General features: G+C 50.6%; 1 protein-coding gene across 1 annotated transcript in view; it reads right to left on the bottom strand.

Moving 5' to 3' along the window:
• The window catches only part of TRAPPC9 (trafficking protein particle complex subunit 9), a gene marked incomplete at its 3' end in the record, with an annotated part of 267,332 nt that overhangs the window by 174,421 nt on the left and 69,666 nt on the right, over nt 1-23,245 (bottom strand). The window contains exons 10-15 of the mRNA XM_019657776.1: nt 19,343-19,469; nt 13,293-13,438; nt 8,407-8,492; nt 5,552-5,678; nt 4,665-4,797; nt 1,761-1,924 (exon numbers count right to left, since the gene is read on the bottom strand). Coding sequence (XP_019513321.1) covers nt 1,761-1,924; nt 4,665-4,797; nt 5,552-5,678; nt 8,407-8,492; nt 13,293-13,438; nt 19,343-19,469 — 783 coding nt within the window. The remainder of the gene's footprint in view (nt 1-1,760; nt 1,925-4,664; nt 4,798-5,551; nt 5,679-8,406; nt 8,493-13,292; nt 13,439-19,342; nt 19,470-23,245) is intronic.

Genomic DNA, 23,245 nt, shown 5'->3' with positions numbered 1-23,245 from the left:
AAAAAAAAAAAAAAAAAAAAAAAAAAAAAAAAAAAAAAAACACATATCACTGATCCTTACTGAACACTTAAATGCAGAAGGATTCTAAAAAGGAGTTTGGAAGGCTAGGGAGGAAAACAAGGCAGGAAAGCAAGGAGGATGGATTAAAAACAACACAAGAAACTCTTCTTTTCATGAAGAAAAGGGGGTTCATTTAGGGGGGAGTGAGGATGTGCCCAGAAACCTGTGAGGCCCTGCCAGGCCCCTGGTGCTTCCAGGTGTCAGGAACGGGAGAAAGAAAAGACTGGGGGTCGGAGGGCGGAGGAGTGGGGGGGCGCAGGCAGGCCTCCCGCACGGCCGAGGGGGCTGCACCACGAACACTCCGCGATCGTAAAGCAAGCGTGAGCTGGCCACGTTAGTGCTGGGGTGGCCCCAGGAGCTGCCGTGCTCTGCAGTGACGCGCCAGCCTCCTGACAACCCTCCACGGCGGGACTCGTGCTGTCCTACTGAGCGCCTACTGTGTGCCAAGCGCTGGTCTTAGTTCTCAGGCACTGGGGACGCAGCAGTGAAAGACACAGGCCACGCCCCCACCCCCACAAAGACCACTTAGATGTGTTGATTATTTCACGGGAAAAAGTTACCTGAAGTCCCACTCACCTGGCCCTACAAAGTAAAAGCTATTATTACTACTGAGATATGAAATAACTCTAACAGGAGCACAAAGAAAATCACATGGAGCCCGGAGAAGGGGACATTTAATTCCATGTGAAAAGTTGCATGGAGCAGATACTTAAGCCACCCTTACAGAAGCTAAACCAAGTAGGCTGAAATAAAGCTACTGCTAAAACAGCAAGAGGTGTTGCTCGGCGCCCATGACAGAGTCCTCCACATCTCTGCTGCCCTCCGCCTCGCACACGGAACTCCCACTCACACTCCCAGCTGGAGACCTCTTCCCAGCTCCCCATACACATATACATTGGATCAATTATTAATACTGACAGCTTTGGGCGCTGTAGGATATAAGTGACAGGAATTATTCCCTCTGTATATTTGGGAAGCAGATGCTTTATTTCCACTAATTTAATCCCACATGCAAACGTACTACAGCTTGGGATGGGAATGAAAAAGAATGACAGCTCTAAGTACTCGCTGGGAAGCGCTGTTCTGCAAACGGCCACGCCTCGCTCCGTTTGAGGGGTACCAGAGCCTCCGTCTCCTGCGTTCACTAACCTCTATTACTCCAGGAATTCTGCCATATGTTCCCTCGCTGAATTCTAGGAACAATGTACATGGTAAGTACTTACCCCCACCATTTACCCAGGAGGAAACAGGCCCAAAAAAAGGACCAATAGCTGGCAGATGGTGAAGCCACATTTCTACACCATCTTCTGGCCCCAGGAAGCTACGTGTGCCTGGGGACAGGAAACAGCGCCTGCCTGTCAGCGGGCCGCCCAGGCTCTGAGTCTGACCCCACTTAGGAAACACCGACTGCACGGGCTGTGGGGGGTCCCAAGCTGCAACGCTGCTCTTCATTCACTCCCTCAAGAATCCTCTTCCCAGGGGCCCACAGGTGGAGAGAGCCTGGGGGGAAGGCGCGTGCTCTGCCCCACTCTCTCCCTGCGTGTGTTCCCCACGCGTCATCCCTACGCCAGCCTCACGACGCCACCAAAGCAAAGGCAGAAGAAGCTCATGGAGTCTGAGCACACGGGTCCTGTAAAGTGTCCCCTCTGCCAATGAAGAAGACAAACACTGCTGGGGTCGAGCCTGCGTCAAGCCCCTACCTTTGGTGGTGAGAATTTTTGAGGTGACTTCCAGTTTCTCGAGTGGCTCCAGTCCAATATTTTCCAATTTGATGACAAGCTGCTGAGTTTCTCCATTGTAAAGCTGGACTGACACGTTCGTCGATATTTCATCACCAGAGGAAGGTTGCAGGGAATGTGCAGATCTAAAATAAGAGGGACAATAACAGATTTTAAAAGAAAGAAGAAAACCAATGGCATTTTAGAATTACTCCCATCACCACACTTGGGCGTGTCAGAAATAGGGATTCGGGGACCTTGGCTTTGAACGTGGGGTCAGTTCCCAGCTCCCAAGAGCAGAAGAGCAAGCCACCCCGTGTGAGTGCTCTCTCCACGCAAATGAGTCCTGGGTTCCTAACGTGTCACAAACGTGACTGCTCTCACTCAGACTTAGTTTCTCGTGTGTGTGAAGCATACAATTACTTACTTATTGGAATTATGGTGAGGGGAAAAAAATGAAACAATGAATTAATTCAAATAAGCTGTGAGCGTGTTGCCCTCTCAGAAACATAAAAAGTCTCATGCTCAGAATTCCCTTGGGAAAATTCATAGGTTTAAGGAGAAAACCGAGGTGAACCATCCCGACCGATAACATGAGAACCGGAACAAGAGAGAAATGAAGAGTGTACACAGCAGGCTCCACGTCACAGGTAAGAATGACAAGCCATGCCTGCGAAGCCTGATGTGACACCGGGCAGCCGGCTGGTGGTGCCATGGGGTTGGAGGGTGTCCATAGGGCCGGCTCCTCCTCACGGGCCAGGTGTGGCCTCACGCTGCCTGAGCCCCGAAGCTCAGCTGACACTATCCTGAGGCTCCCACACCACAGCCCTTGTCTGTGGGTTCTCCTGACTGTCCCTGAATCTAGGATGCTACTGGCCCTGGGCATCTCCTAACCAGCCCACAGGCAGCACACCGACTCCCCGGCAGGTCACTGGCGACCATGGGGCAAAGGCCTCTGGTAGTCCAGTGAAGACAAAATCTGGAGAGGTGTGTGGGGCAGGTGCAGTTAAAATGCTTACATGGTGCTCTGGGGATGTTTGGCCACAAAAGAAAACGGGGTGGTCTCTGGGAGGGGAAGGGTCAACATTTTTTCCTGGGATCAGGAGGGTTTACCTCCCTTCTTCACCTGAGGGACTTCCACAGGAAGCCACATTCGTCTAAATGTGAGCCAACATAATACACCTAATTGAATCAGAAATGGGCTGTGAGACGGACAGAGTAGGCTCCGGCCACACCATGAGCACGTCCGCAGGTGCCTCGCTGCTGACCAGCTCTTCCTAGCTCTGCTCCTGGTCACGGCACAGAGGACCAAGGGCAGACCCCAGCCCTGTTTCCATGCCCCACAGAGAGCTTCATATCCTCACACCATTTGGTCCAGAGGACAGAAGAGAATGTTCCAGGCAGTGCTGCCCTCACAGCCGTGCTGTCCAAGGGAAGAGCCGACATCTCAGCACGTCAGGCTCACCGAGCTGGTCGTACCCTCCTGGGGCCTCTGCTCCCACGCTCTCAGAGAAGATCCTGCTTTGGAGGTCATATCAAAGAACTCTTTGCCTAACCCAAGATCACAAAATTTTTCTCCTGTTTTATTCTGAAAGGTTTATACTTTTGGCTCTCACAGTTAGTTCTCTGATCCTTTTGAGTTCATCTTTTTCTGCATTTCATCTTATTCCTCAATCACACAACGCTTCCTCCCACCTCTAGGGAGTCTCACAGGCTGCTCCCTTTGTTAGAAAATCTCCCGCCTGCCCATTTCACAAGCCTGATTCCTCCCCCGTCACCTCTCACATCACACTTGACGTCACCTCCCGGAAGGAATCTGCCCTGAGCCCGTGGTCTCCCACAGCCCGTCGGGGTCCTGACAGCAGTTCCACCCCCTGCCAATCTCTCCCACGTGACTGTACCTTCCTGGGCAAGGACCAGGGCTCGTGTGTTCCTTTTCACAGCCCTAGGCCTAGCACGGCGCCTGGCAACTGGGAGGGAAGGGCTCACTAAGTATGTGAAGGAGCTTTTAAGGCGTTTCAGAAAATACCAAGGTAACGTTTTATAAAAACAGCCAGAAGGATAAACATTAAGTATCAGTCAGAAGAGCAAACATTGAGATGATCCCAAATTCTAATAGCAAGGAAATGCAGGGAGATGCAATTTTGTGATACCTTATGATGTACTTTCTGAAGCCATTAAAATAAAATTTATTTGGCTTGTGTTACATGGTTAAGCAATAAGTAATCTATGACACTACCTATAACGTAGTACAATCTCAGCTATTCAAACATTTTTTTTTTTTAAAGGACGGCTAAACACTGGCAGGGAAGGAAACTCCGCTAAGCATTAACAGCAGTTTTGCCTCTGGGACTCCTGACACTTATGTCCCTTTATTCTTTGTCCTTTCCTATGCTAAAAACGACTATTTTGGGGCCGGCCGAGTGGCTCAGTTGGTTAAGAGCTCGCTCAAGAGTGTGAGCTCTAAGCAACAGGGTAGCCGGTTCGATTCCCGGCTCGAGCTGAGCTGTCGCTGAGCTGCCAACAGGTGGCAGGATGGCTCAGCTAAAAAAAATTTTTTTTAACAACAAAAACTATTTTTTTAAAAGATAAAAGTTTTTCTTAAATTCCCTAAAACCTTCATGGTTTTTCACAAAAATTATGATTCCAAAGGCTAATTTCACACTTCGTTCTGATCTTGGTAAGAAACACTTACTCTCTGTCCCAATTCTCTGTAAGCAAAGCATAAAGCCTACTGGTTTTCTGGAAGGAAGCCGTCACCCATATGCTGGTCATAAGCATCACAGATTAACTCAGGTTCTTGGTGCCATTAAAAAAATGTATGCTAAAGAATACCCTGAAGTGCCACTGCTCGTCAGAAAGGAGACACCTGCACTGTGCGCCTACCTGGGCAGAGATGTGCCAATCTGCAGTCTGGGCAGAGCAGGGATGACTTCAACCGTGGAGCCGCTGGTCTTCACTCCCGGGAGGTTGTCCAGCAAACAGTCACTGAAGACGCCAAACACCGTGGTATGGTAACCTGGGAGCAAGAGGAAAAGCTTCACTCCGCCGGGAGCAGCGACGGGTCTCACGCCCAGGCATGAGGAGGGGCGCGTCCCTCTCCAAAAGCCTGAGTTGACTTCGGGCCCCATCGCCTGCTGGTCTCACCCCCAGCTCCCACACTCAAGCCCGCGGTCCTCGGTGTCCCCCTACAGGACGTGGAGCTGGTAACAGCACCTGCTTTCCCACTTCACAAGGTTGCCTGCGTCCAGACGGAATGTGCACGGGGGAATCTTTGTAAACTAGAAATCTCGGGGCCACCTACTATACTGCATCCCTTTACCAAGTGGCTTTCCAAATCCATCCAGCTCTAAAGTGGGAATGAGAGGTAGTATTCCTTTCCAGGGCGTGATGTGAATTAAATATTGAAAAATGATTCAAAATCTTCTGTTGAAAGATGAAAGTTCAAGGGCCAATTATTGTTATTATCATTGCTACGTGATATGGCCAATCTGCTACATGTGGACAGTGCAGTAATTTAAGATTTACAAATTTTCCACGCCAAAAAAAGACTCCACTGGTTAGGTAAGCAGTTGAAACTGTTTAAGCAAAGCTTTAAAATGGCTTTTGAAATTTTGAGCGGGTTGTTATAAACATCATTCACTGTGTGACAAAATTAAACAATTCTCAATGGTTAGGACCAGAATGCCGGGTGACCAGTGACAGGCCTCAGTGAGGCAGGACAAGACCTCAACCGTCCTACCCGACCTGGATCAGAAAGAAATCCCCCTTACCGTTCACGGTGATCGTTCCAGTCGTCTGGGGGACCCCAACAAGTGTCACCGGGTAAAGACCAGATTCAGCTGGAAGGGACAGCGCTGCAGGGAGGGACTCGAACTCTACTCCACTCGTGAGGAGCCCCTAGAGCAAGGCACAGGCGGCACGCGTCAGCACAGCCCAGACCCCGACGTTACGGTCAGTTCCCAATTAGCCGTGGTACGGCCCCAACAGGAGAGCTCCAGGGCTGCCAGGAGGAAATGGCTTTTGTAAAAATCCACAGAGAACTGTGGAGAAAAGCTAAAAGTGCGATGAGCACAAGACAACATTGGCGGAAAGCACTGTGGGTGCCTGAACCTGTCCATCCTGAGAACAGCCCCCACTGCTGTATTTTTTATGTTTGTTTTGTTTTGCTATTTTACCAAATGGGAATGTAAACAAAAAGAAAAACCATGAAATGTGGAAATATATCATCCATAACATCTCTCCAGTGTATCTGTGACTCATCAATCCATTGCAATATGTAGCAGGCATCACACTTAACAGTAAACAAGACAGATCCCCTGGCCTCTGGAAACAACTTCAGCACTCAGGACTTCTCAACATTGTAACAGAGGTGCTACCCAGTGCAATAAGGCAAGAAAAAGAAATAAAAGGCACACAATTATTCACACAAAAAAAACAGAACTGTGAACATAGAAAACCTCATGGAATCTACAATGAAACTTAAACTAACAAGTGCATTTAGCAAAGTGACAAAATCATCATAAAAAAAAAGGCAAAGGTATTTCTGTAATCTAGCAATAAACAATTAGAAAATAAAATGTAAAAAATACCATTAACAAGAGATTTTTTAAAAATCAACTAGCTTAGAATAAATCTAATGAACGATATATAAGATTTCCCCCCAGGGAAATCCACAGAACATGGTTGAGATAAATTAAAGACGGCCTTCTAGTGGGTTCGTTTTCTGTAGTGCTATGGTCAAGCTGTTTTAGATGTAATTACCGGACTGGGCAGATGAGAACGTGTTGATGCTGTGAGCCCAAGTTCTCACACTGGAAGAAAGGACCCGGCTATGGAACGGAGGAAGGCAAGAAGGAACCCTATGGAGACGGATTAGAACTGGGGGTGACAGCGTAAAGTCAGGATTTATAAAACCTGTCTTTGTACTGTGCACAGGGCACGCGTCTACACGTCCGAACGCAGGTGTATGCGCAGAGGTACGTAAGGCAGTGCAGGTCTCCGTGGCTATGCACACTTTTCCTAACTCTACCTACAGAAAGCACCCAGAAGCAAAGACACTGCAGCAGCAACGAGCACACCTGTGCCCAGTGAGCAAAAGCGTGAAACGATGTGACTGTGTATAGAACAGACGTCGTGGGCAGGAGCGGAAACAGAAACCAATTAGATGGCTATTGTCTCTAGGCAAAATATATTGGCATTTAATTTGTTTTTAAAATAGCTAAAGTAAACATGGCCAACTGTTAACATTTTCTAAATGTGTTTGGTGGATATGTGAGTGTTTGTTATTCCTGGTACATGTCATATGTTTGAAATAGTTCATAACTTAATTTTTAAAATCCTGACCATGAACGATTTGTGGGCTATCTCCTAGTGGTAATTTTTATTTTATTTCTTGTTCTTCCTAATTTTTGACAAAAAGCACATATTATTCTATGTTTAAACCCAATAAAGATGAAAGCTACTTTTTAAGGCAAGAAACACATAAGAAAGAGCAGCAGGCATATGACACTTCCACCACTTTGGGGAGGAGTCTAAACAGCCGTCATTCCCTGCTCAGGCCAAGAGACAGAAGTCACGGAAAGGCCTGCCCCAGGGCCCAGCCTGAAGGCCGATGGGGAGGAGGCAAACCCTCACCTTCTGAGACCCGTTCTCTGAGCCACCAGGTCTGTCAGCTTAACGTACAGCTGAGTGAGTTTCTAAGAACTCAACCAGTCTTTAGAATGCTATGCTGCATGCTGGAGGCCTGACCATCACCATAAGTAACTCCCCGTCTGCCCGGCAAACTGACTCACCCTTGTACCCTCAGCCCAGCCGTCCATCATCTCTCGCTAACTCTGCACACGGGTGCTCAGGCACCCTCATCCCACAGCAATGACCACAGTCGAGGCAGGGGCCAGTCTTGCCTGAGGCCTGACACGTGGCAGGGGCACTCAGCAAGACACCTGCACACAGAGCCCACCTCGGACCCTGAACATGAGTCGTGAAGCGCTAAAGGAAAATGCTTACTTGGCGCATCACTGAAGTTACAAAGCAGGGACTCGAGAGATGAGACGGGGGTGGCAGCTCTGCTCTGCGAACGTTAGAATTAGCTTGGAGAGCCAGGACCAAACCCCTTCGCTCAGGGAATCAGGTGAGCAGTTCCAGCGGACACCTCTATAGGGAGAGCCTTTAACGCCCTGCACAAAACACAGCCAGAGCAGCGGGCTTCGAAGCCGAGACAAGCCTCCTGCACTGCAGCCCACCCTCACACTCTGCGGAGCCCGCTCCTCCCGCCCTCGAGCCTTGATCACCTTGTCACCTCGTTGCAACAAAGCAACCTGCGTCAGTGTCACATGAACTTTAACATGGTTATTTCAGATCTTATGACCAGTCAACTAAGCTCGGCTTGTGTCCAAGTCAGAGGCGTCTTTGTTCGTCGATTCAAACATCTACTGAGGGCCACGCATTAAGAGCACGGAATGATAAAACGTGGTCTTCATTCACCAAAAGCTTAGACTCTGAGGCGAAACAAATACAAAAGCAGACATACAGCATAGGATGTGTGCCTCAAGTGCTGAGGAAAAAACATACTTTAACAGTGAGTTGGTGCTTGGCCCTAAAGGGTCAAACGGCTGGCGATACTCACCATGTTTTCAACGCGCAGTTCAAACGGCATTGGGTTATACACCATCAGCTGAACTTCACACACATCCCCCTGGACCCACTGGAAATCTGGAAACACACACACACACACACACAGGAGTCCACGTGTTAGCTGGCATTTCGCATGTTTCACAGTTTCTGAGCACCCCCCCGGCAGTTTTATTTTTCCAGTGAAGCAATGGACATGAATGTCATCTTGAGACACACAATTCAAAGCTAGTTTTCCCGCTCGCTTTCTCTGAAACAGCAAGTCTACACTGCCACTTGGATGCTCTGTGACAGACATGTCTTGGCATCTTCAGCAGGCTGGTTTGGCCAGCAGACCAAATGCGGCTTCATGTGGCCAAAATCACTCCAGGCAACACCATTCTCGGTGCAGAGTTGTACGTCACTGGCCGGAGCCTGGCACTTAGGAAGGTGGTGCTGTGGCCAAGTTAAGTGGCATAGAGCTTGATTCCCCTCCTCTCCCGAGAGAAGACTGTGGCTTTTGTCCCTGACCACGCCCAAGTCAGCTGCAGTCCAACACCTATAGGAGGCAGAATTCTGAGATGGCCCCAAAGCCCCCGCTCCCGTGGGGATGCCCTGAGTGAGCCTCTCCCCGAGTGTGAATGAGGATAAGGCTCTGTTATGTAACAAAGGTAAAGGGAGTCCGCAGATGTGAAGAAAGTCTCCAGTCAGTCAACTCCGAGTTCATCAAAAGAGAGCGTATCCTGGGTGGGCCTAGTCTAATCAGGTGAGCCCCAGAAAGGGACCAAACCCTTCCTGAAGGAAAAGGTGCAAAGCGGAAGGGCCTATGGAGGAAGCCATGTGGCAAGAACCCAAGAGCAGCCTCGAGGGCCTGAGAGCCAGCAAGAGAACAGGGCTGTCAGTCCTGGCCCGAGCTAAGCAGCCGCTGAGCTGCCAACAGGTGGCAGGATGGCTCAGCTAAAAAAAAAAAAAAAAAGAGAGAGAACAGGAGTGTCAGTTACACAACCCCAAGGAAATGAGTGGAGCCCCCTGAGGGAGCTGGAAACAGATCATCCCCCATCCAGCCTCCAGGCGGGGACACAGCCCCAGCTGACCCCTGGATTTTAGCCTGTGAGACCTGAGCAGAGGGCTCAAATAACATGCACTGGACTCCTGACCACGGAAACAGCAAGGGAATTAATTTGCCTTATTTTAAGCCACTAAGTTTGTGGTAATTTGACGCAAAGCAAGACACAACTAAACTGACACAGCACCCACGGCATTTCCACGGCCCCTCCTCCCTTTAAGACGCTCCCTGAGGCAAATCAGGACTTCAGATTCATTTAACATGTGGGGCACAGCTGGGTCTGAGGCACTTTCACACTGGTTATCTTATCGCATTGCTCTCATAATCACCTGGTGAGATAGTTATTAGCATCCCCACTGTCACAAGGCAGGTACTCAAGGTCCGAACAGAGTAAGCAATGCCCAGGAATCACAGAGCCAGTGCACGGGGCTTCCAGCCCAGGTGTCTGAGCTCAAAGAGGTACGGACACTGCTGGTGGTTAAAAGGGCTTTTTCTAGAGTGGACACTAAGAGGTACTCACTCGAGTCCTCAGCTTTCATAAAGACACCGTTTTCCCAAACCCTGGGCACCAGGCTCCCTCAGACACTGAGACAGGCTCCTCCAGACCTGTGCTCTTCTCACTCGGCTGCTCCACCCGTCCTGGCTCCAGGAACTCAGGTCCCCTCCCTCACCTCTCCCTACCCCGCCAGCCCCTCAGCTGGGAGAACCTTCACGGGGCGGCTCACAGTCACCCTCCGGCACCTGCTCACACCCGCCCTTCAGCGGCCTCTCTGAGCCAATCACTGATGGCGTCGGAAGCGCCTCAGCCCCTTCCCCACAGAGGATGAAACTGTCATTCATTTTAACACATTGCTAAGCCTGGTGGCTGAGGAACTGTGTGTTTTCTCTGTCACGGTCAAAAAACATCATTTACAAAAACCATTTGCCTGGAGTCCTGAAAGGAATCACTTAGATTTAGATGGTCCTGGTCTACCAAGATAAATCACTGATTACATGCATAGCTGTTCTGTCTGAAAGGAGGAGGCAACTGCTTTCCAGCCCTGAGCTGTCAAGGCACACGGTGGAGGCCCTTCCTCGATACTTTGCCCCAGAGACAGCAGGACGAACAGCCACGGAGTCATCATACACGGGTTCCATGCAAGCCCTCCTGCTCTGCACTGCTCCACACTCGGCGTCTGGTCACCCGGGGTTAACGGCGCCTTCCAGTTGCGCATGGCGGCACACTGGTCTCTTTCCCCTACACTGCACAGACCTGAGTCCCTGCTGCACCCCCAGCACCCAGCCTAGACTGCTCCAAGTACTTCAGGAACATTCTCTCACTTGCCCCTCGGAAGAGGCCTCCAAAGTAGCTTCTCTCGTCCCTACTCTACAGCCGGCACAGCTGCTGTCCGAGATGGCACGGTTAGGAGGTGACACCTGCTGTAGCCCAGGAGTCTGACAGCTCCAGCCTGTCTTGGGGCAGCTGTGACCTCAGCACTGAGCTTGGCGATGCTCGAAGTCCCACCACTAATCACGCAGAGCCCTGCACCCACTGCGCCCAAGCTCAGGACGCGTGCTGCGTCACCTGTGCACAGAGCTTAACCTGGATGGTGACACCACCAGCAACGTGCAGGCAGAACGACTGGCACGTTATTCCAAGTTAGAGTGGAAACCAGTCTCAGAAACGGCCCTCGGGGCTTCTTCTCTTATACCCTCTGCTGTAACGATAACTCCAGTTACACACGGAGACTCATTTATGGAGATTGGAACTTTGGGTTAAAGATACATGATTCTTCAAACCTCCAGGCAGATCCTTGCTGATGAGTACACTGCCAAAAAGATATTAGAAGCCACAGCGTATAAATCACATTTCCCTACCCATGGGTACTCAACAAGTAACATGCACTTTGGCTGAAGCTTCCATTCTACATCAGAAAGAACACTGCATCACCCCCAAATCTCTCCTCTGCCCAGACGAGCTGTCATAGGAGCCTCGTTACAAAGGGAAACAACCCCTGAGCTTGGAGTCCTTGAGCCTGGGCTGCAGCCTGAGCTCTGCCACGTACTAGCTCTCTGTCCGAGGGCAGGTAACTCAGGTTCGTTCAGCCTTCATCACATTGGGAATGTGATGCCTGAAGCATCATGCAGTTATGAGAACCACTGGGTAATGGTTAAGGCCTCTGCAACAAATACAAAGTATTATTTTCATGAAAGTACCCTCTACAATTTCTTAAGATTGGAGAGGAAAAAATAAAAAGGCAGGGCTGGCCGCACAGGCAGAGACCCTGCAGCTAGCCGGGCGGAGACTCTAGAGGCAGGGGGATGAGCCCCAGGCAGAGGCACAGCAAGCACAAAGCTGACCCCAGAACAGGACTGTTACGTTCAAAACACAGAAAGCAGCGTGCGGCTGGGTCTGGGGAGTCAGAGAGAGAAAGGCAGGAGGTGAGAATGAAAGGGGGGCCAAGGGCGGACAGCCCCGAGGCAGAGCCCGAGGTCCGAGCTGCTGGGTGTGGGCAGGGGCGTGAGTGCAACGGGGCACTTACGTGAGGTGAGGGTGCTTTCTCCCTGCACTTGGGGTATAGGAATTAACAGTAGAAATTTAAAAAGCAGAATGAGAAGAAAGCACTGTTTCCAAAGCAGAGAGCAAAGACTTTGTGGGTTTCTCTGAAACTCCTAGGAGGGAACCGGGCACTATCAACCCGCGTGGTCCCTCAGTCCTTCCGCTGTGACACTGTGACACGGGGACTCCTGCCTGGCAGTGATGGGCAAGGGGACCAAGGGAGGGGGCTGGCGACGAGTGAGGCCCACTGCACAGCCAGGTGTCAGCCAGGGCACGGAGGGAGGCGGGGGTGCACACACGGGCCCTGGGGCTGGCTGGGAGGAGGAGGTGAGCGGGCCGGGCCTGGGGCGCAGTGGGAGCGCAGCGCACAGAACGGCTCATCAGGGACTCCCAGTCCACCCGCTTCACAGCCTCATCTTTCCCGGCTGAGTCAGCAGGCGTCTCAGGACTGGCTACGAGCGCCTGATAGAAACGAGGGCTGCCAGTGTTCAAAAGAGAAAACAATGGAACGTCCTTATCCCCCAACTAATCCTGAGCAGGTGTCAACCTTGGATCTTCCTGGATGACTCAGAAGTCACTCTGACCTCCATCTAGCACCCTCCTGTAGTCTGCCTAAGTCTCAGATAACAGAGGCCTCCCGGTTTCCAGGCCTTCCTTCCACACACATCGCCTTCTATGAAGGAGATGTTTAAAAATCAGCTCTTGGGGCCGGCCGAGTGGTGCAATCGTTAAGAACTGGCTTGGGATGCCAGAGGGCCCCGGTTCGGATCCCACATATGAGGGCCAGTGACACTGCCCTCTACAGCTAAGATGCTGAACAACAGCTCAACCTGGAGCTGGGCTGCCGTGAGTCGCCGGCGACAACATAGGCTGCAGCCCCTGTGGCAGTGGGTTGCCATGGGCTACCGTGTGTAGCCAGCAGCCAGCGTGAGCGGCCAGCAGCCGCTGTGAGCGGCCGTCCAGAAGCCGGCGACTGATCTGCCTCGCCCGGGAAGAGCGCAATGATGGTGCCAACTTGGGCCAGTGAAGCAAAGTCCTCCACAACTAGACTGAAGAACAAAACGACAGCAACTTGTCTGTTCCCCTTCCCCCAATTCCCCAATAAAAAAAAAAAATCTTTAAAAAAAAAAAAATCAGATCGACAGCCACTGCCTGGCAGAGGCAGCCACCCGCATAACTGACAGGAGCACTACACATCCGTGCAGACCGAACACCGCGCAGGCGCTGGGCTGAGATGGAGACCAGCCTGGGCGCCAGCGGGCGGAGTGCGGCTGGAAAGCCCCTGCAGACGGCGTACCAATTTTCTTGCTGCGCTCCTCCCCGCGGCTGTGGGCGATGATCGGCGAGTAGATGAAGGGGCTCTTGGCAGACACGTTCTGACCCAACAGGCTTTTCATCTTCTGCGGCCGGAGGCTGGCGGGGAGGTTCAACAGGTTCACACGCCTATTGGTTCAAATGGAACAAAAATACGTCAACTGCCTTGTTAGCTTGGCTGCAGCAGAAATACCACCCAATAAATAGCATAAATAAATAGTGAGAAAAACTATAAATCGAACAGCAGATAAACTGAGGGAAGGAAAAGCGTTCAAATTCAGCAGGACAAAGCTGGAGAACGCAGCATGCGATGGCTCAGGGCGGTCCTACGGCCCAGGCAGCAGCCGGCCATCAGAGGGCCAGGCTGACCTCTGACCTGCGCTGCCAGCAGCTGTGTGCCCGTGTGCCCATGGGCAGCTGCTGAGCCTTCCCTCACCTTGGGCCTGGTCCCTAAAATGCAGACAAGCCGCGCCCCCGCCCCCCCCCACACACACACACACACTATAGCGCAGACCTGCCGCCCTGCACAGTGTCCTTCTCTCGCCTCCCTCCTCCCTGCCCGCACGCCCTAGAAACACAAGAGCAGCCCCTCTTCAAGACCCCAGGTACCTCCTGTGAGGGGACTAGCTCCCTCTGGCGACTTGAGTGAGTGGCTGCGTCCCCATGAGCATAGCCTGCATCTTACACTGCCTTCCCAGCTGTGATGCCTGCTCACCAATACTCACGCTCACATCAGTCAGCATGCATTCATTGAAGACTTACTAATTTATGGAGCCTGAACACAGTTCGGGCCTGTGCCAACCACTTCCTATGTATTACCCCAATGAAACATCACAACGCCTTCCCAGCTTGGGAGCTAGGACTACTCTCTCCATGTTATCAGTGAGGAAATTGACACACAGAGGCTACGGGGCTAGGAATTGGTGACGGTGGGAGACACCAGCTCTTAAACCACAGCACCTGTGGCCTCCCTTGGGACCAGCTGGGCTCTGGACCACTCGGAGGCCTGAGCCTGAAAGGACAGGGGGAAGGCGGTGGGGGAAGACAAGGAGGTGAGCTGCTGCTCCTCCTGTCCCTGCCTTCAGCCTCCCTGCAGGAAGGTGAGGCCAGGCGGTCTGAGAGGAAGCCGTGCATGTCCCTCAGAGACAGCGCACGGTAAAGCCAGCCCCCAGCGCTCTCACCACGCGGCCATCCTGGCGGCCAGATGGTGAGAAGGAGAAGATGGAGGTGGCCTGGCTCACAGAGTGACCTCAGGAGGTAAGCTGCCCTGGAAAACTGCCCGGCTTCCCTCATACTTTGTGGGAGACAAAAACCCTTATTGTAGTGAAGGTTAATTTTTCTGAAATGTTCAGGGATGACGTTTCCTGCCCCAGCCCAGACTACCTAATAAAGCACCCCATATAGAATCTCTAGCCCAGTCACGGCCTTCTCGGCTGGGAGGACTCTGCCACCTGGTGCGGCTCACAGCCTCCCGCAGCACTCGGCGAATGTGTCGGGCCCTGGAGAGTCAGGGTCACACGCACGGTCCTGTCCAGTTACCACAGCAATCGGGGCAGCAGAGGGTGCGTACAAGCCACGGTCCTGTAAACCCATCTTTCACACTTGCTGACTCCCTTGTCTTTGCACGCATTCCTGCAGGATGCTCTTCTCTTACAGGATCAGAATCGCTTCATTTGCTATCTGCTGCAGCTCAGCTGTGAGCCTTCCAAGGATGGGGCATCCACAGCCCAGTCTGTCCCCAGTCCAGCACCAAGCACAATTCTTTAGTGCATAACTCTCAGTAAACGTTGGATGAGCGAACTCCCAAGAGCTGAATTTCAAACTCAGCTTCCAAATCTTTCACAGCTAGATACTTGAAGCTAAGCAGTTCATTACGAACCGCGGCAAACCCGAGCCCTGCCTGAACATCCAGGGAAACGCTGCGGCCCTGCCACCGGGCTACAGTGAGCGCAGGGCTGACCAGGATGTCATGCCCAGGTCTGTCTTCTGTCCACACACATCCAGCCACAGGGGGACCCTGCACTTAGCCCTCGGTCTGGTCCGAGGCCTCCTTAGCTGGTGCACAGGCCTGACTGTAGGACAACCAGGCACATACTTCATCTCCCTGGACCCTGGGTTTTTCACTTATGAAACAGAAGAATAATAGCATCATTATTGTGATAACAGTGTGATCTGACAATATTTTGCAAAACTCAGGCATCTCCTTTCACTGGCTCCCTGTTCCCATGGGGAGGTGTGTCCTTCGAGTCCCTCGCTCTGCCCTGGGAGAACTAGGGTGTACAGCGAGTGGGCCCTTCTCCTGGGGTCTGCCGCCATCTTGCTCTCCACAGGGACAGAACAGGGCCTGGCCCCATGAAGGAGCATGCGGTCACCCAGCTGTGCCAGAGACTGGGGCAACGTCAGCCAGGCAGACCTGAGCTGTGCCGCTCACCGTCTCTCCATCTTCCCGAGGCAGGCGTTCCTTTAGATTCCGAACTCAGGCAGAGAAGGGGGTGCGGCCTGCGGCAGGTATCTTCCGACCTCAGCAGGGTGCGTTGAGGACCAAGCAGTTAACTATGGAAGGTGCCCATCTCAGCCCCTCACACACAGCAGGTGCACAAAAGCCCTCCTGTCCTACTTAAAACAGCACTTGTTTGTTTACAGGCATAAAATCAAGTCCCTGGTACCAAGATGACAGCACTGGACTAGAGTGCAGAAATGATGTCTTGGTCCCAACCCTGGGCAATCCACTGCTAAGCCTCGGACCAGGCACCGTCTATCTGAGCCCTGGCAGCCACCCATCTATAACAGGATGCCGTTTTCTTACAACACAAAAAGCTTTCCACTCCATGACAAAGTCACCACCCAAAAACGAGAGGTCATCTCTGATTCTGTGGGAACCATCTACAATATGTAAGTGCAGAAATTCCAGATCAAATAAATATGCAAAGGGTTTGGAGGGCGTGGTCAGCCAGACAAGCACGGCCACGGGCGGTCACAGCATCCATTCATAACTCAACACTGAGCACCAAAGTCTGGCCATAAAAAAAAAAAAAAAACAGTCGCTCAGGAACCTGCCCGAAGGAAACAGAACTCATGTAGCTTGAATCACTGCAGAACTAATAATAGTGTATTTGGTCTATGAAGCTGTTGACGGGAAAGCAGAATTCCAGGGAAGTGTCCAAGACAAGGACTATTTTTAGGGATTCCATGTGGAAACTGTTGACATTTTAAAATCTGACTTCTCAGCATAGCGCTGGCTAATTGGGACCAGGCACAGCAACAGCAGAACACTAATTAGGAAAGTGACAGAAAACACACCAGGAGACAAGGGTGACACGGGACAGGACAGCTGGCCTTTTCCCCCTTGGCCGTTCATCCATCGGCCTTATGTACAGCGGAAACACATCTAAGGCCCCACTGGACGGCTCTGCGCAGATGGGCTAGGACTAAAACTGGCCGCATGCACCCCATGTTGGGAACCAGTCCGGGCACAGCCGCGAGCTGGTATCTGGGAGGCTGACTATGCCCTGTTTCATAAACCAAGGAAAACTGCCCTGAGAATCATGGCCTCTAAGCCCCTTTTTTAATAAATGCCTGTAATCCTTCCTCAAATAGTATAATTATCTTAAAAGTTTACATTTGAAAAGCACTAAAGCTACTCAAAGCTCATTCTAGCTGGAGGGTTTCAATCCTTATCAATTAAAATAGCCTCATTAACTCAAGAGCTCTCTGCCAGGTGGAAGGAGTTCAACGTTGGTTCATCAAAAAGAAAAGAAAATTTAAAAATCAGCTATTCCCGCCCACCCCACCCCCAAATGAAAGACCCGTTGGTTTACTATAAATGGCATCTAAACTATTCCAATTTCTTCTTTAATAATTCACGACTGGTGGTGTGTGAATAGACTACATGATTACTTGGGGGTGTGGTATTCCATGTTGGTTGCTGGCACAGAACACCACAGACCGGGCGGCTTACCAACAGACATCGGTGCCTCACAGCTCTGGAGGCTGGACATCCAAGGGCCGAGAGCCAGCGCCGGGGAGGGCCCTCCTCCTAGCTCCCAGATGGCCACCATGTCACTGTGTCCCCACATGAAGGAGGGCGCTCTGGCCCCTTCATCTCCTCACAAGGGCACCAATTCCGTCACGGGGCCCCACCCTCATGGCCACTGAAACCTAATTCTCTCCCACAGGCTCCACCTCCAAATGCTGTCCACTGGTGTTAGAACTTCAACATACGGATTTGGGGGGACACAGCATGCAGCCCAGGGCAGTGCTGCACGCTGGGACCACACTGCCCCATCTAATGGGAGGGCTGGGTTTACTCCAGCTCCTCTGACTTCAAGCCTGAAGTTTGCACTGAGGACTACTGAGAGCTAACGAACCCAGAGACGAGCTGCTCTCGGTACCTGGAGAACGACCCCTGACTGGTACAGCCAGGTAACTCCTGGTGTACGTCCTCCAGGGCCGACACTGGACCAGCATCGCTTCCTCTGTGTGCCCCAACACCTGCACGGAGCCGCTCTGTCACACAGCATGGTCTCAGGACCATGAGCTCACCTGGCTGTCTCCCCTACTAGGCTAGGATCATTCTAAAGGTAAGAGGTACCTTCTCTTTCCACATCTGGGCAATTAGTAACTGTCGTGGCACTGAAAACTTTGTCAAACTAAGAAGAATGACCAATACTTTACTTTCCAAATGATAAAATCTCTGGCACAGAGAAACCAAGTAAAACACCTATTTTCTGACAGTGATTTGGTCTCATCAGGAAACCCACCATTGTGTCTACAGCCAGGAGGGTAAATTCACACTGGAAGATGTCATGCCAGAGCTCACCAGCCCTGTGCCTGGTTCAGTTTTCTGAGAAGTGAGACAATGACCTGCTAAAATGATGTTTGAGTCCACATAACGACCACTCTTCAATGGCCCAGCTCTGAGACTCTCTGGCTTTGGATAACATGAATTTAAAAAATAAAGTTACATTTATTTCAGCATTCCTTGAGAGCATGATGGAACTTAGTTCAGTTGATTCCATTTAACACAGGAAACAGAACTCAGAGCTGACAAGGGATAGCAAAATGACCTCTCCATAGAGAAAGAGCCCCCCCTAAACTTCTACATGAACTCTTATTGGGTTGTCGAAAAAGTCACAATGTATTTTTCTGGTTTTCGTTGCAAAAATGTGTCATGACTTTTCCGACAACCCAATATCTGCGACGATGTTTCTGCTTACAGAGCACTTTCCCACACACTGCGTTTGATTCATAAATGTGTCACCATATAGGTCATCAACCCCAGTTGGAGGAGAGGAAACTGAGGCTCAGGGAAGTGAAACAGCTCAACCACAGTCACACGGTTAACTGCAAAAACAGGATTGGAATGCAAGACTATTGAGCAAAATCTTGTCTTTTGTCCAATTTTACACAAAGGGCATTCACTAGTACTCAGCATAAATAAGACACATCAATAAACTTTAGCTCCTGTCCTTCCTTTCTGAACCCTAAAGAAATGCTTACGCAGCACTAGGACATATAACCAGACACAGAGACGTTTAGAGGAGGAAACAGCACGCATGCGTTCCAGAAGTATACCCCTGGTGCGTGTGCAGAGAAAAAAGACCGAGCTTTGACAAAAACAGGAAAGTGATGATGGGGGCTGCAGAATTGTGAGGCAAGGACATCACATTTACCCTAATTCTTTATATTTTCAAATGGCAAAAACTTGGGGGGACAGCACAAAAATCAAACCAGCTGTGCATGAAAGCCAATCTCAGACAAACACCAAAACCCATTTACTAGTAAGAACAGAAGCACATGAAACAGCGTTCTGGGTCCAAAAGCATCCTAAGTCCTAGGACGAGGACACGGAGCTCAGAGGATGACGTGCATACCCCTCTCAGACTGTGGAGGAGATCTGACCTGATAATGGACCAAAGACACAGCCAGAGACAAGCGGACACTCTTCTGAAGATCTATGTTCACTGGCCACCAGAGGGGCGTGCTCAGACTGACGTGCACCGCCTGCCTGCACTCCGGCGGGGCCCGCCTCACCTGACGATGGGAAGCTTGGTGAAGGGCACTGGCGGCAGAGTGAGGCCATCGGGGAGGGTGATGGGTTCCATCGTCCCAGGACACTTGGACGTATAGCTCTCCAGGCTTTGAGTCACGTCTTTCTTTTCTGATGAGAGAATAAAGGCAAAATGAAGGTTACTTAAAATTAAATGTGGGAGGTTTTTATGTTATTTATGTAAGCAAAAATAAAATTCTTAACCCAATCCCTGATGGTCCAGTGAGTCCAATCCTCTGACAGAAATGAAGGGGCAGTGACCACAGGAGACAAAAAGAAAGCAGAAGTTTTATGCAATTTATTCAGATAACCACTAGCAGCATTCTATTTAAGGTCCTGTGGATAAAAAGGAAATTAAGTTACTATCTTCTGGGAGATTTCATTTTCCAACAGAACAAATTCTTACCAAATTCCAAGAAAGTCAGCAGGCAAGCCCCGGGACGGGAGAATCAGGATATTTATTACTTAAGAAATATTTTCCCAACAATTACTAGGTACCAAGGAAAACGCCAGGCCCCATCCCCAAGGAGTTTATCATCCATCCGCATAAAGATACTGAAGAGAACAATCACAAGTCCACATGTTTTATGCCAAAATCGAGCTTGGTGAGATGAGACTGTTGTTCTCTACCCGGCCCCATCCTTTTCACCAGGAGGGCAGAAAAGAGGACACAGGTGATAATAAACAGTGTTCGCTTACGTCCACAGCGTCCTCCAGACACCTGCTCACAAACTCTGTGCCTCCGTAACGCCCTGGGGAGCCCTCCTGCTTGAAACCTCGCCGTTACTCAGCAGGGAGGACATCGCTGTGCCCACTGGGCAAACGAAAACGCTGAGACCCAGTAAAGTTACAGCCTGTGTTTGGCCCCAAGCCTGTGGTCTTGGCACTCCCCTAGTTAGAAGAATAAAGGGAAGGAGGGAACTGGGGGTGGGTAAGGGGATTCCATCCTCCTGGCTCTATTTCCTCTGTCACTGCCGACAGGGAAAGACGGAAGAGCTGGGGACAAGAGTGGCAGAGGGACACAGCCATGGGCGGGGGGCCTACAGCAAGGCAGTCAGATGGGTCTAATGAACGGCCAGGTCTTTCCCCGTCTGCGGTGGCCGCCAGTCCGCCTTTCTGGGCCTTCCGCTCCGTGCAGAGGTTACTAAGGATGAAATGAGATGCGCACTGGCCACAGTGACCGGGAGGTAAGTGCTCTGAGCACAGCAGCAAGGTGGTACCTGCCATCATTATCACGCAGCTGCACGCAAGGAAATGTGGGGGGGAGGGGGGACTGCAGAGGGGCCAATCCCTTCACCAAGACTGCGGCCTCCATGCCAAGTGTCCAGGCAAGGACTTCGCAGATCTCAGGCTCAGGCATTCACGGGTAAACTGCTGAGACAGGGGTTTCCTGTGTCTAAGCATCATTCTTTAGGGAGCGGGAGGGCAGACAAGCACGCGGAATTAATTCTGAATATAACAGAGTAACGTTAATCACAAGATGAACAAAATTCTTTAAATAATCAAATCATCCTCAATTTACAGATGATACTTCTCCCCCGGGGCTCTGGCTGCCAGCATGTCCATGCCCGCATCTGCCTCATGCTCCGCAGAGCACTCGTGGTTTAGGGATCTTAGAACAGGGCATTCCGCTCCTGCAGGCAACCCTGCTGAAATGAAGGAGACGAACTCCCTGTGACGCCTCATGCCGGCTGCAGCTGCCCCAGAAGGAAAGGGACGTGCAGTGTCTCATTGGCTTCACTATGAACAGCTTTTCTAGAGAGAAAGTAATGGACACAATGAATAAGTGCCATTTGCTCATTTCAAGAGTTGACAACCGGACAAACCCAGCACATCACGATTTCATCGCTTACCTAGTCTCGCTTCTTCTAAGTAATAATCTGAGACAACCATGCTTGCATTAAGTGATATTATAAACAGGTAGAGAAGGACAGCTTTTCTTCCAAATCTGAAATAAGAAAACTAAGGAAGAAGGGGGTGGAAAAGACGACAACAGAGGAAAAAGTGCAGGTGTGGCCTGATCTCAACGGACACTTCAGAGCCGATGCTAACCCACTCACTTACGGAAATGAAAGCCAGTTAGTCTGTGGAGTGTTCCCATAAGAATAACATTACTTATTTTCAACGTTATAATGCTGAGATTTCTAAGGGGGTCCCCAATAAGCAGGACGCTCTTGTCCACCTACTTCCTAAATAAGTGAAAACAAAACAACGAAAGAAGACAGCGGCTAAAATATCATCTTTACTAGGGACGCAGACCATGTTAAAGGCCGTGGCCTGGTTTCTTAGAAATGCAGCTCCTCCCCGACCCAAGCACTCGGGGGGCGATCCTCCCACCCAGACACAGGCCGTGTGGACCGTGCAGGCCCCAACCCCACCGGGGAGGCCACGGGGCGCGGACAGCACTGAAGATAAGCAGCGAGCCCCAGGACAATGTTCTGGGAACCACAGAGGTGAAAAGCAGCGAGAAAAGCAGGAACTAGTAAACGAGTTTGAAAAGAAACGACCCTGGTTCAAGGAGACTCAAGAAGTCAAACGATGAGTTTTTCTGGAAAGAAGAGAAATGAGGGTGGATGTGATAGAAAGGCCGATTTGGATGCAAACTAAAGACCCACGGCTACACTTGGGAGTTAAGTGGTCATTTGTCATCTTCGAAGGAAACGAGAGGGTACAGGAACCCAACAGCAACACATTAAGAAGCGGCTGGCAGCGGAGTAAGTGACGGCTCCTCCCTGTCCCCGGAGTGGTAAGAAAGGGCACACGGGCCGCAGCGTGAGAGCCAGGAGCTCCGTCAGGGGCGTTCGATGAACATGGACCCATTGGGTGAAACGCTGCCATTAGCTCCACCGGAGCTCTCACTGCTACCGGGCAGGGCTGAGGGTTCATCCCGGCTTCTCCAGTCCGGGGCTCTGCCCACCACACAGAGCGACCTCCTTGGGCACTAACACGCCCATTTTACAGATGGGGAGCATGAGGCTTGGAAAGGTCACGGGAGCTTTCCTGGGGTCACTCGGGTAATAAGTGGCTAAACTGTGCTTGTACTTAGACCTACCAGCTCACTTTCTGCTTTTTCCATTTTGACGCACTGCCCACCCAAATCACCCTGGTATGTGAGAGTACAGAAGAAAACACAGATACCTAAAAACATGATACCCAGCAAGATATCCTTACATAGCAAGAAAAATCAACTCAGCTTTTTTTTTTTAACTCTGCAAGCACATCTAAGCAGCACAATGGTCCAGCTACAAAGGCTGCAACAGTCACGTGCCACCCCTACAGAGATGAATGGCCCGCCCAAGCAGCAGCTATCAAAGGGGCCCTGTCATGTAGCCCTCTCCAGAACAGAACGCGGGGACTCAACAAGGACTGCCTCCCAGCAGCCTCCAACTCTGCATTTGTTTCTCACTTGATTTACATAGTGACACCTCTGAGGCCCTGATCAGCAATCATTCAAGTACACCAGGAGATTAAATATTTTTCCTTGTTCTCTTCAAGTACATAAACATGTTCTTCCAAAATGAAAGGCAATTAAGCTAAGCCATAAGCTTATTATATCATCATCTATTTACAGCACTACCTAGAAGATATTTAAATGCCTCTAGAGATCTCAATATAACACCCAGAAGGGGAAGTTATCTTAAGAACGAGGACTTAATACATAATTAGAAAGAATCTGCACGTCCAATTACCAAGTAATGGTTAGATAAGATATGGCACAATAACATAATGCAAATTTATGCAGTCATTAAAAATGACATTTATAAAGAGCCTGCGGTAATATGGGAAATGTCTGTGATGTTATATGGAAAATCAGGATGCAAAACTATATTTATGGAATAAACTCAACTTAAAAATAAACCCAATTTTTAAAGAAAAACACACACACA

Source organism: Hipposideros armiger, unplaced genomic scaffold (genome assembly GCF_001890085.2).
Source record: "Hipposideros armiger isolate ML-2016 unplaced genomic scaffold, ASM189008v1 scaffold_280, whole genome shotgun sequence".
In the NCBI taxonomy this organism is placed as follows: Eukaryota; Metazoa; Chordata; class Mammalia; order Chiroptera; family Hipposideridae; genus Hipposideros; species Hipposideros armiger.
This window is presented reverse-complemented; position numbering and strand designations above follow the sequence as displayed.